This window comes from Microtus ochrogaster (genome assembly GCF_000317375.1).
Source record: "Microtus ochrogaster isolate Prairie Vole_2 chromosome 6 unlocalized genomic scaffold, MicOch1.0 chr6_random_2, whole genome shotgun sequence".
NCBI lineage: Eukaryota > Metazoa > Chordata > Mammalia > Rodentia > Cricetidae > Microtus > Microtus ochrogaster.
In genome coordinates this window covers 2,294,824-2,307,944 of record NW_004949095.1, presented here as the reverse complement: position 1 = coordinate 2,307,944, position 13,121 = coordinate 2,294,824, and the positions used below count along the sequence as shown (strand labels likewise).

General features: G+C 38.4%; 1 protein-coding gene across 3 annotated transcripts in view; it reads left to right on the top strand.

Moving 5' to 3' along the window:
- Window positions 1–13,121, top strand: part of Dhx9 (DExH-box helicase 9) — a 37,791-nt gene that overhangs the window by 8,232 nt on the left and 16,438 nt on the right. The window contains exons 4-12 of one of the 3 annotated variants that reach the window (XM_005363875.3): window positions 3,877–3,991; window positions 4,916–5,031; window positions 5,496–5,644; window positions 7,973–8,019; window positions 10,787–10,923; window positions 11,290–11,379; window positions 11,471–11,632; window positions 11,787–11,864; window positions 12,267–12,458. In XM_005363875.3, the coding sequence (XP_005363932.1) occupies window positions 3,877–3,991; window positions 4,916–5,031; window positions 5,496–5,644; window positions 7,973–8,019; window positions 10,787–10,923; window positions 11,290–11,379; window positions 11,471–11,632; window positions 11,787–11,864; window positions 12,267–12,458 (1,086 nt within the window). Of the gene's footprint in view, window positions 1–3,876; window positions 3,992–4,912; window positions 5,032–5,495; window positions 5,645–7,163; window positions 7,252–7,972; window positions 8,020–10,786; window positions 10,924–11,289; window positions 11,380–11,470; window positions 11,633–11,786; window positions 11,865–12,266; window positions 12,459–13,121 lie in introns of those variants that run through there. The other 2 variants (XM_005363874.2, XM_005363876.3) reach the window with 2 other exon arrangements.

The following is a 13,121-nucleotide window of genomic DNA, read 5'->3' as shown; positions in this document are numbered from 1 at the left end:
TCTGTGGCTTTGGAGCCTGTCCTGGAACTAGCTCTGTAGACCAGGCTGGTTTCGAACTCAGAGATCCGCCTGCCTCTGCCTCCCAAGTGCTGGGATTAAAGGCGTGCGCCACCACCGCCCGGCTCTTAGAGATAGTTGTGAGCCACCATGTGGTTGCTGGAAATTGAACTCAGGACCTGAAGAGTAGCCAGTGCTTTTAACTGCGGAGGCATTTCTCCAGATCAAGGATTTTATTATTAGAACTCATTACATATACCAGGCTGGCATTGAACTCACAGAGATCTGCCTGTCTGTGTCTCTCAAGTGCTGGGATTAAAGGCGTGTACCACCACCACAAGGCATACTGAGGGTGTCTTATACTCATTTTTAAAAAAATTTATTTGAAGTTGGGTCTCTGGCCAAGACTGGCCTTTAGATCTCTGCCTGGGTCTCCAGACTTGGGACATGAGGTCCAGCAGGCTGTATTGTGCCTCCCTTCCCCCCCCCCTTTTTTTTTTGCTTTGTTTTGCTTTTCATGACAGGTTTTTTTTTTTTGTATAGCCCAGTCCATCCTAGAGCCAGACTGGCCTCAAACTCAGGTTCACCTCTACCCTGAGTGTTGGGATTAACCACCATTGTCGGAGTTACTGTGCTTTTTAATTTTTAAATATTTATTTTAACGGTATTTATGTTTGGCTTAAGTGTGCATGCCTAGTGCCCACAGGTCAGACGACATCAGATCTGGAACAGGAGTTATATATTATTGTAAGCCACAATGCAGATACTGGGAACAAAGTCCTGGTCCTCTGCATGAGCAGCAGGTTCTCTTAACCACTGAACTACCCTCTCTGGCCCCTATATTGTTCTCTAATGAACTGTGGTATCTTTGTATAGAATAAGTTTCATAAGTTTGTCGTGTACCTAGTTTACGAGTTATCTCCCTTAATATGTTTGCAAATTTTGCTCATGAAGCTAAATTTTCAGACTTAACGTTAAAAGCATTTTGAAAACTTCTCAGACAGGGTCTTAAATATCCTAGAATGGTTATGTAACCAGGGTTGACTTGATTGACGTTAGTAGTTCTGCCTCTACTTTTTGTGTGTGTGGTGGGTGGTTTTGAGACATAACAGAACTGGCTGTCTTGGAACTAACTAGCTCTTGTAGACCAAACTGGCCTCGAACTCACAGAGATCCACTTGCTTCTCTGCCTATCGAGCCCTGGGAATAAAGGCATGCACCATCACCGCCTGGCTCTGCCTCTACTTTTTTTTTTTAATTATGATTTGTTTAACTTTATTTTATGTGCATCCGTGTGAAGGTGTCAGATCCCCTGGGACTGGATATTCAGGCAGTTGTAAGCTGCCATGTGGTTGTTGGGAATTGAACGCCAGTCCTCTGGAAGAATAATCAGTTCTTAACCACTGAGCCATCTCTCCAGCCCTCTGCCCCTACTTTTTAATCCCCCTGCTTCCACCCTTCCAAATGCTGAGATTACAGGCATGCGCCATAGTACCTGGTTTGCAAACAATAGTGCTTTAAGTGAAGTAAAGAAATGCAGCCAGGCATTCCAGACTAGCAAGTGTCTTAAATTTGTTTCATTGACCCCCCCCTAATACTATTGTGTAGTTGGGTTTGGGTTTTTTGTTGTTTTTTTTTTTAATATTTGAGAAAAGATCTTAGTGTGTAGTCCTTTCTAGCCTGTTTTACTATATAGACCAGACTGGCCTGAACTCAAAGATCTGCCTCCCACTGTCTCTAAAGTGCTGGAATTAAACAGCTTCTAATAGTATTAAGAAAACTATTTCTCAGTTAAAAAATGAAAACAAGCTGGACTCGATGGTTCAAGTCTGTGGTATTGGCACTTCTAAGACAAGAAGCAAGATGTAGACTACATGACAAGTTTCAGGTTGTCTAGGGTATTGTCTAGGCTATCTTAAAAAATGGTAACAGTAAGAGGCAGGCAGATCTCTGAGTTCAAGGCCAGCTGGGGCTACAGGAGCTAGTTCCTGGACAGGCTCCAAAGCCACATAGAAACCCTGTCTCGAAACCCCCCCCCCCCCAAAAAAAAATGGTAACAGCAAATTCACACCAGTAATCAAAAGGTTTCTGCACCCCAATAAGCCTCTTTGCTGACACAATATTTTGAATCAGACCAAATCAGACCGAATTAGAAAAGGTCCAGGTTTAATGAATACTAGTGCTCCCATATGGCTTTCCAGCACCCCAGAGAGGAGACTGGGAAGGAAGACCAAAAAACCACATCTTTGTTCTGGGGTGCTGTGGGAGTGGTCTTAGTCTCTAGGGAGGGGTCATCATTTGGTGGGGTCTAGAATCAGACAACTCCTAGGAGACAGGGCTTGGAATGGAACTTCTACCCAAACATTTCAGACTCTTTGTTTTACGAGGCAGGGTTTCTCTGTGTAGAGTCTGTTCTGGAACTCTGTAGAACAGGCTGGTCTCGAATTCCCTGACTGCCTCTGCCTCCCAGTGCTGGGATTAAAGGCATGTGCTACCACATCCCCCAGACACTTTGAATAAATGGATGCCAGTGGCTTGGGTGATGCTTCCACCCAAATAGTAATCTTACTGATGTTCAAACTCCCAGTTGCCTTAGTGTAAGACTGTCATGAGAAAAGGTATACTATGTAATTAACTGTATAAACATAGAAATTTGAACACATGAATCTTAACTTTATTAAAGTTCTAGCACTTAGTAGGCTCAGGTAGAGAAATTGCCTGGAGTGGGTAATTCTGATAACATAGGTCTTGCCTTAAAAATGGCATTTATCATAACATTAAATACTTCGTTTACTATATAAGAAAGGCAAGGTTTCACTATGTATCTTACAGCTCCTCCTGGAACTCACATGGATCCACCTGCCTCCAGTGCTGGGACTAAAATTGTGTGCCACCATGTCGCACACTTAAATTTTAGAGATTATTTCACTAGCCTTTGCTGTCCTTAACTTTTAAGTTCTGATGGCTTCAAATTTACAGCTAACCTCTGAATCCTGCCTTCCTGTTGCTGGGGTTGAAGGAATGCTTTACCATATTTGGCACCAGAAATTTATCTAATGATTTTTACTTTTTTTATTTTTTTATTTTTTTTATTTTTTTTAGTAAAAGGCGAAAGATTTATACGATCTGAAGAGAAACCAGAGTATATCTAATGATTTTTAATAAGATAGGATCTAATAATCTGCAAAAATTTGCCTCTTCCTCCCCACTGCTGGAATTAAGCACATATACCACTATTACTGGGTAATTAGCTGGGTTTCTCTGTAACAGTCTTTTGGTTTTTTGAGACAGGGTTTCTCTGGTTTTGGAGCCTGTCCTGGAACTAGCTATTGGGGACCAGGCTGTTCTCGAACTCACAGAGATCCGCCTGCCTCTGCCTCCAGAGTGCTGGGATTAAAGGCGTGCGCCACCACCGCCCGGCTCTGTAACAGTCTTAACTGTTCTGGAACTAGCTCTAGACCAGACTGACCTTGAACTAGTCATAGAAATCCCCTGCCTCTGCCTCCCAAGTGCTGGATTAAAGACATATGCCACCATTGCCCAGATTAGCTTTGAATTCTTGAGGGTAGTGTTACTTCCTGTTAAGGATGTATAATAGTTGGACATCCTTAAATGGTCAGATGTTGAGGAAACAAACAGCAATGGAGAAAGACAGATTATAGCAAGACTTAATTTCAGCAAGTGGGGATGGGTTATGTAAGAGCTTGGTATACGCTTAAATTACATGAAGCTGTCTCTAAGAAATAGGTAAAATACTGTTGGAAAGGATCTTTAATATATGGCATCTTTTGAGTCTTGAAAGAGACTTCTGGTTCCTCACACACACACAAAAAAAGCCAAAACAAAGCACTGACACTGTTTTGACATTTCCTTGTACAGATTGTACCACCCCCACCCATACTTACGGACACATCTGATAGCACAGCAAGTACTGGAGAAGGTGCACCACCACCCATGGGAGGACCACTTCCTCCACATCTGGCTCTCAAAGCAGGTAAGAAAGAGACTTGAACATCTGCACTTAACTGAGAATAACACTATTATGGTTGTTCATGTCTATTTGGAGAGTTTTATTCTTAGTTTAAAAAACAAATCTACATTAAAAATACATTATGGGTGGTAGTCTCATGCCTGGAGGCAGGCTAATCTGAGTTCGAGGTCAGCCTGGTCTACAGAGTGAGTTCCCTGACAGGCCCCTAAGCTACATCAAAGCCTGTCTGAAAACAAACAACAAAAGCCAAGAATATTAGTACCTAGGACAGAGAGACTACCATGCCCGAGGATGTGTTCTAAATCAACTAGCATCCAGTATGGGCAGAAACAGATTGGGCAAGTAGGCCAGGCCAGCTTTTAATGTATTTGTTGTGAGAAAAACCACGCAGATGAAAGCAGTTCAAGGGAGGATGGATTTATTATGGTTCACAGTCCATCATGACAGATTTCAAGGTTGGAGGAGATTAAAGCAGAAAGCAGCTGGTGACCTTGCAAAAAACAGAGCAGTGAATTTTCACTATTAGTTTCTAAAGAAAGGAGTCTTCCCATTGGGTTGGCAGTTTTATGCACTCTGGTTAACTTAGCCAAGACAATCTCTAACAGACAATTACTGCTAGAGGATTCAGTCAACAGTTACATTAATTAATCATCAGAGAGCTTATTTACTGCTTCTTGGAGATTATACTATCATTTCCACATGCATAGGCATAGACAATCAACAAAGAAATGAATAGGATTGGATTGTCAGTTACTTAAAATTTTTAAGATAGTCCTGATTCAGGTACCCTTCCACATTACTAAAAATGTGTGCCCAAACACAAAATGACAAAATTTTTTTAGGAGTATTCTTTAAAATAATTAAAATTTCTTTTTAGTTAAAAGAGTGATTTTATTTTGCTTTATTTTTTTTTTTTTTTTTTAGCAGAGAATAATTCTGGAGTAGAGTCTTCATCTGGCTATGGTTCTCCTGGACCCACCTGGGACAGAGGAGCCAATTTAAAAGACTACTACTCAAGAAAGGAGGAACAAGAAGTGCAAGCGGTAAGGCTCTTACGATGTCACATCCCCTAAAATAGGATTTGGGGTAGAATTCACAGCAGGGTTGAGTATCTCCACAAATTCATAATATAATTAGTTATTGGGTTTTCTGCTATATTTTTGAGACAGTGTCTTGATCCAGTGGCCATAGCTTAAAAGCCGTTTTTAATGGTTGCTAGTACTAACCTGCTTGTAGTCCAGCAGTAGAAAGGTAATGACATTCAAGGCCAGCCTGAGTGACAGTTCCAAGAACATAGGAATTTTAGAATTCCTATGTCTTTTCTCAAAAATAAGGGTTTTGGATAGTTCAGTGATATAAGTACTTGTCTAGTCGTGTACAAGACCCTGGATCTCAGCACTACAAAAACAAAACAGGGTTTTTGTATTGGAAAAGAGATGTTACTTGTTATTGTACCTTAAGTACTGATAAGTAGTGCAGCCAAATTTAATCATCATTGATTCCACAGACTCTAGAGTCAGAAGAAGTGGACTTAAATGCTGGCCTTCATGGAAACTGGACATTGGAAAATGCTAAGGCTCGCTTGAACCAGTATTTCCAAAAAGAAAAGATCCAAGGAGAATATAAGTACACCCAAGTGGGTCCCGATCACAACAGGTTTGCTTGTTTCACTATTTTCTTTGTAAAGAAGTTAAGGTTGTTTGGCTGTTTATGTTTTAACCAAATGTTAGTTAACCAGTTTATTGTGTGCATCAGCAGTGAATTGTAAAAAGATAAATATGTATAAGAATTACTGACTTGTAGTTGCCATAGTTTTCACTTAAGAATGTAATGCTGTTGTATAAGAAGTCCTACAAAAGTCTGTTGCTAGACTTTTAAGATTATCATTTGGCTGAGGCCGAAGGCCTTAACATCCACTGGCCATTTGTTAGTTGACCTAATTGGTCAGAGGTGATTTTGATTGGTGTAGTTTCATTGGACATAGATAGCTTTAATACTTGAAATGGTTCTGGTATGTTTTGTTGTCTTAGTAGATTGTATTTCGTCTGTATCCAAATTTGACTTGAGTTTGATGTTGGCAGCTCTTTTAAAGAATCCTGTTTCTTGAATACCATGAAGTCGAAGGATCGCGAAGGTTTTATATGTGACTTTAATTAGAATGCTTTTTTTTTCATGTTAAGTTTATAAAACAATGTAAGGGAAGATATGTGACCGTATGTTTCTCAGCCTGCTTGATGTTCTTCCTAAGAGCATTCCAGGGTGTAGTACTTATTACTCCCAGGAAGGCTCATACAGATTAGATTCTTCAGGGAGGCACTATATTTTTATTGGAAGAGAAAGGAAGCAGTTTTGGAAAACGTCTTAATTGGATTTGCTGTCTTTCATTATAAAAAATTAAATTATCCAAAATAAATTTGAAACATTTTTCTTAAATCAAAGTGTTCTCCCTTGGGTGCAAATAGCAACCCTAAAATTATCATTACATACAAAAAAAATTGACCGCATACTCAAAATGATCAGAGCATGGCTCCTCCTGCTTCCTACTGCTTTGTTCAGTCCTGAATTCTCAAATACTATATGCTTGGTGTCATTATTTTCATTTTGTTATCAGATAAAAAACAAAACAGACTAACAATTTTTAATGCTTTATGTGTAACTTATTGGACTTGCCAGCTCCTGGTAGTTTTTCTTTGTAATAATAATTGGAAATGCTGGTGATAGAGCTCAAGTGGAGCATCTCCATAGTTTGCTTGAGGCCTAGAGTTCAAATTCCCAGCATTAATAATAATGTTTTAACATTATTATTACTATTATTATTATTATTATTATTATTATATACATAATTGTGCCTGTTTTTAACTGAATTGCTGCCAAAAAGCTTGATTTCAGTATCTTACTGATTTCTGATGTAAAAGCAAAGAATTCAGGACAAGACAATGTAAGAGGCAGACAGTTGGAGCTGGGACACATTGCTCCTTGTATGTCCTTTATTGAAAGGCATAATAGACAGCAACACCAGAGGTTTGTGTTCATATACACATGTGCTGATGCTTAGGCTGAACTAAGCAATCACATGGGAAACTATTGTAAACTGATTTCTGGTGTTGCTGTTCCCCCCTAGGTGGAGGAGAATGAGATTGAGTGCTGACTTTAAGCCTGGCTGAGAAACATACTGTCATCGGTGTCATTAATGAAAGGGTGGATGTTGTTCCCCTGAAAGCCAGTGGCCTTTGACCCCTTGAAGCCCTTCCTTGTACCTGAAGGTCAGTTGACAAAGAAGTTTAGGAAGGAGACTAACATTTTTTTTCCCTAAGCTTCACCTAACCTTTTGTTCACAGCACAAAGTCAAGTTTGAATGTACGAGCAGTGAAGGACCAGCATACTTTTGCTAAAAATCTAAATTTATTCCTTAGAACCTGCTAGCAGTTTTAGGTGTAATGTAAAAAATTACTTTTGTTCTCTAGGCCCTGGTTTAAATACCTAAAAGTAGGCTAAAATATTTTTTTTGTCACCAAGGACTTCTTGCAGCTATAAGTAATCAGGACTCTGCCACAGGAGCTACTGGTATATATAGTGCTTGCATGTATGAACTTGCCCTAACAGGTTGTAACTATATATATATAATTTGAAGAGTTTGGTGTTCTTCTTACTTAGCTACAATCTAAACAAAAAAAATTTTTTTATTGAAAGCATTCTCATATTCAGATTCTAACCTTGGAATAAAAATAAGTAACTCTATAATAATCTAAAAATGTAACATTTTCTTTTCATGAAAGAAAACTCTCCAGCTGTTAATAACTAATGTCATACATATTTGCAGTTTATATACTTTTTGTTCTAGGATTGGACAGAAATAAATGTTCAGAATGGTTTTTTGCTATAATTTTTATTGAATGCAGTTGGAAAACCTCCCTGACTAGGTAGATATGGAGTTAGTAACTTAGAGTGATAAATTTCTAACCTTGTTTGTATATGTTGTTACAGGAGCTTTATTGCAGAAATGACCATTTATATCAAGCAGCTGGGCAGAAGTAAGTGTAATTCCTTTTAAACTACTCCTAAAGTTTTTGCAGTGAAGATATTTTCACATTATAAAGTCTTGAGCTACTTTGAAAGAACATACAACACTATAGAGAAGTTAGTTTTAGCCTATTACATTGAAAAATTGAACTATTCATTAATGGGAAAGAAAGAATAGGAAAGTAACACGGGATTTTGAGTTATTGATACTGTATACTAAAGTGGGAGCTAGGTATTTAAATTTCATGCATAGTAATTTGAGTTATGGTTGTAGAGTGGAAGAAGTTAGACCAGGGAAAGTTGAGGGTAGGAGGTGCACTGTGGATACCATTATGCATCATATAAACAGATGATGAAATTAACAGTCTAGATATGAAGCGCCTGTCTTAGACCTAGGCACAAAAGCAAGCCTGCTTGTATTTGTCTGTTTCCTTAAGTGATGTAGATTTCCTTTTATAGGAGTTTCATTTATAAAATTGGTAGCCTTTTAGACTTAACAGTTACCAAAATAGTTGGTCACCTTATAATAATGCCAGAGAAACCTATCTGAAACAGCAAGTTTTAGGTACCATGATACCTATAATAATAACATTTTAGGATATTACTGGAGTTCAACACAGGTGTAAATCTCCTAAACCATGTTTGCAAAAGATGCTTGTGTAATATTTTAGTGGTCAGATCATGAAGGATGTTTACAGTTCAAGTTTTAAGTAGCGAAATGGAATTTAATGGGTTGGATTGGGTAATAAAATTAAAAGCAATAAGCTGTAGCATTTGAGAACCATGTAGCTAGGAATGGTGGTGGGACCTGCATTGTGTGTATTAATGTAGGAGGGCAGCCTATAAGTTCCAGTCTTGTATAAGAGAGAAAAACCTTGTTTTAAAATAACAAAATACCAAAGGTTAAATAGAGCCAATAGGTAAATTTGTGGATTTAGGAGATAAGCAAATTCGTTGGTAGATTGCTTACTTAGAGGATTATTGATTCAGTATCCCGTACATTGAAACAACTGAACCAAAGTCCCTGGAACTCTAGCTATCAGCATTCTGTTAAATAATGGTCTTTTTCTTTGGGTCTCAGTGGTAATAAGATTATATTCAGAAGGCTCCAAATTAAGCCTTTTGTTCAAAACAAACCCAAAAGCAAGTTTTTGGTTTTTTGGGGGTTTTTTTCGAGACAGGGTTTCTCTGTGGTTTTGGAGCCTGACCTGGAACTAGCTCTTGTAGACCAGGCTGGACTCGAACTCACAGAGATCTGCCTGCCTCTGCCTCCCAAGTGCTGGGATTAAAGGCGCATGCCACCATCGCCCGGGCCAAAAGCAAGTTTTAAAGAGGCATGGGGGCTGGGCTTTTAACTTACTTGGTGATTGTTTGCATTTATTTCTGGCTCAAGTACCACACAAGCTAGGTAAGGTGGCACAGCGCACTGCAAGATGAGGCAGGAGAATCAGAAATGTGTTCCGGGTATTGGGGCCACTTTGAGACCTGTCCATCCCACATAGTGAGTAGCCACATTCAGGGCTACATGAGACCCTTGTCTTTAACAAAAACAGTTAAAAGTTACCTTTTACTACATAGAATGTTGGAAATTATGCCATGACTACATGAGACACTCAAAAACAACCAGAGAAACCATGAGAAAGCCACTAACCTTAAGAAAACAAAGAATAAACTCATCCATAGTAGATGATAGAAAGGCTGAGATGGTACTTACATTAATTCTTCGGCAATAAGGCTTAGGGGGCTCTAGGTTAAGAGCACTGGCTGTTCTTCCAGAGGTCCTGAGTTCAATTCCCAGCAACTACATGGTGGCTCACAACCATCAGTAATTAGATATGGTGCCCTCTCTGGCATGCAGGCATAACACTGTATACATAATAAATAAATCTTTTTTAAAGAAAGATTAAGACTTAGGGTTTGAGGATAGAAAGATATACCATACATAATGGTTCAGATTATTTGATCAGAAGATTTAAAGGAATGTCTTGGATTATTTGTATTTCTGAATTCTTAATGTAATTTAACACTTGCTTAAATTTTAGCATATGGAAAATTTCATAGCTGATAACAGTGGTTGCTTTTTTGATTGGGGGGGGTAAATAACATAACTTTGGCTTCCATGGAGGAAAGAATTTGAGTTGTCTGCATTGAATTTCATACTAAAGCAGACGTCACAGGTGTGATAGACTGTATGACCTGTGAGACCTACTTATTTTAAAATTTGGTCTGGTTTGCATACTAAAGCTTTGGAGTTCGGATTCTGGTAATCATAAGAAGCTGTGGCCAGGATGCTGGAATGATGGCTCAGTCAGTGGTTAAGAGCACTGACCCCTCTTCCAGAGGTTCTGAGTTCAATTCCCAGCAACCACATGGTGGCTCACAACCACCTATAATGAGATCTGGTGCCCTCTTCTGGCCTACAGGCAGGATACTGTATAAATAAATAAATCTTAAAAAAAAGAGGCTGTGACTCAGGAAGTTTTTCAATGAACGTTTTTTAAATTACCCTCTTTCTTGATGTAATTGACCATTGTATATGTAATTTCATTCTATACTTACATTTTGAGTTTATCATTTTTTAGTCCGATTTAATGATGTGGTAATGACAACAGTTTAGTATAGGCTTAAATGATTAGTTATATAGAATTGGATTTGGTTAATAAATAGAATGAAAAGAACTGTGATGTACTTTTTATCAGTGGTTGTTTAGTATATGAATGTTTAATTGTTACTGATGGTTCCTTGTTCAGCTCATTTCTGTCTTGGTAATCCTTGTAGGGATTTTCGCACGTGAACATGGGTCAAATAAGAAATTAGCAGCACAATCATGTGCCCTCTCTCTTGTTCGACAACTCTATCATCTTGGAGTGATTGAGGCATACTCTGGGCTTACAAAGAAGAAAGAAGGAGAGAGAGTAAGTATTGAGGCATTAATACTCGTAACTTAGTAGTTGACTAAAGGAGTTGAATTTATAGTTTGAGGGAGGAATGAGTTGGGGGACATGAGCATAATAAATGTAAATTAAGGCTTCTAAATGCCAGGCAGATGTTTTACTTCTGACCTATATCAGATCAAAGCTTAGAATATCAAGAAATTAAAAGGCTGTATTTAATTAGCATTCTTTTAAGATCCACTGAGTGAATTATAAAGATTCTCTAAGAGGAATTTTTGTTTATGTCTATATTAGCCCTATTATATACTGTCAGCTCTCTATCTCTACTTTGCTAAAATTAATAGTTCTGAATTATTTATGGATGTGTTGATGATATTCTTTTTGTAGGTTGAGCCTTACAAAGTTTTCCTCTCTCCTGATTTGGAGCATCAACTGCAAAATGTGGTTCAAGAGCTAGATCTTGAAATTGTGCCTCCAGTAAGCATATATACAGCTTTTTGTAGTTAACTTTATTTTAAAATCTCCCCATAGACAAGTGTCTACATTTATTTATTTTGCTTTTTCCTAGCCCGTTGATCCTTCTATGCCAGTTATACTCAACATTGGGAAATTGGCTCATTTTGAACCATCTCAAAGACAAAACGCAGTTGGAGTGGTGCCTTGGTCACCACCACAGTCCAACTGGAATCCTTGGACTAGTAGCAACATTGATGAAGGGCCTCTGGCTTATGTAAGTATCACATGCCCTCTAAGATCAATTTTGGGGTTTAAAACGTCGTCTTCCGTATATTTTATTTATAAATTCCGTACATTTATTTCCTTATATTTTACGGAAAAGTATACTGAAATAAAATAGATTTTCTTTGAATGTTTTCTTTTTATAGGCTTCTACTGAACAAATAAGCATGGATCTTAAGAATGAATTAACATACCAACTGGAACAGGATCATAATTTACAAAGTGTAAGTGGTGAAAATTTTACTACATTGTCTAGTGTTTCAGAAAGAACATTGTTAGGTAGAATGGCACATTTCACCAAATTATTAATCATAGCTAACTGATAAAGTAGTGGCTTTTAATTCAGTCAGGACCTAGAAATGAGTTGTGCTTCTTTGTTGGTTTTCAAAAGTGCTAACATTTTGTGGCAAACAATTACAAAATTAGAAAGTTTCTGGAGACCTAAGAATGAAATAGGGGGATGAAGACCAAGAAAGATTATTTAGAAATTTAGTGAGAATCAATTCTATTAGAGATAAATAGGTATCATAGAATATATCACGAACTAAGCCAGTTAAAATATAGTACCTTTTTAATATGGAAATGGTTCTAATGAAGTTTTACTGAGTTTTGACTTTTCTGTGCAGGTATTACAAGAGAGAGAGATGCTTCCTGTGAAGAAATTTGAACCTGAAATCCTGGAAGCCATTAGTCAAAATTCAGTTGTGATCATTCGCGGGGCCACTGGATGTGGTAAAACCACACAGGTTCCACAGTACATTTTGGATGACTTTATCCAGAATGACAGAGCAGCAGAGTGTAATATTGTTGTGACTCAGGTAAATAACAAGCCAATGTGAGCTCTGTTAATAGTTTGGGAGTTGGAGGATTTTTGTTGTTGTTGTTGTCAAATAAGGTTTCGAGAATGTTAAGACATTGTCACCTGCTTTCAGGGAGCCTAGATTGGTTTTAACGCAGGTTTCCTGCTTGTCAGACCTATGGGAGACCTTAAACCTTCTCTAAGGGAGCAGATGGTGGTTGGGAAGGGAGGGAGGAGGAATTGGGATTAATATGAAAATATATTCCCAGTTTTACGGGGGAAAAAATGTTAAAACCGTAATACCAACACACACTCTTTCCTGCTATTCCTGTCCTTGGTAACCTAGAATCTTGACAGGTTAGGCACGTACCCTAACCACTTAACTGTAACTTCTATACTCTAGGTCATCATTGAACTTGAAGCCTGGGGGTTCAGGCTTACAAACACTCAACCAGGAACTTAGACTAGCCGGGCATGCCTTTAAGCCCAGCACTCTGGAGGCAGAGGCAGGTCAACAACATGGTACCTCACAACAGTTATAATGAGATCTGGTGATCTCTTCTGGCTGGCAGGCACACAGGCAGACAGAGCACCATATATATAAAATAAATCTTTTTAAAAAAGGATCTTAGGTGACGCTTATGGCGCCAAGGGATATCTCTCTCTCACCCCCCCCTCTCTC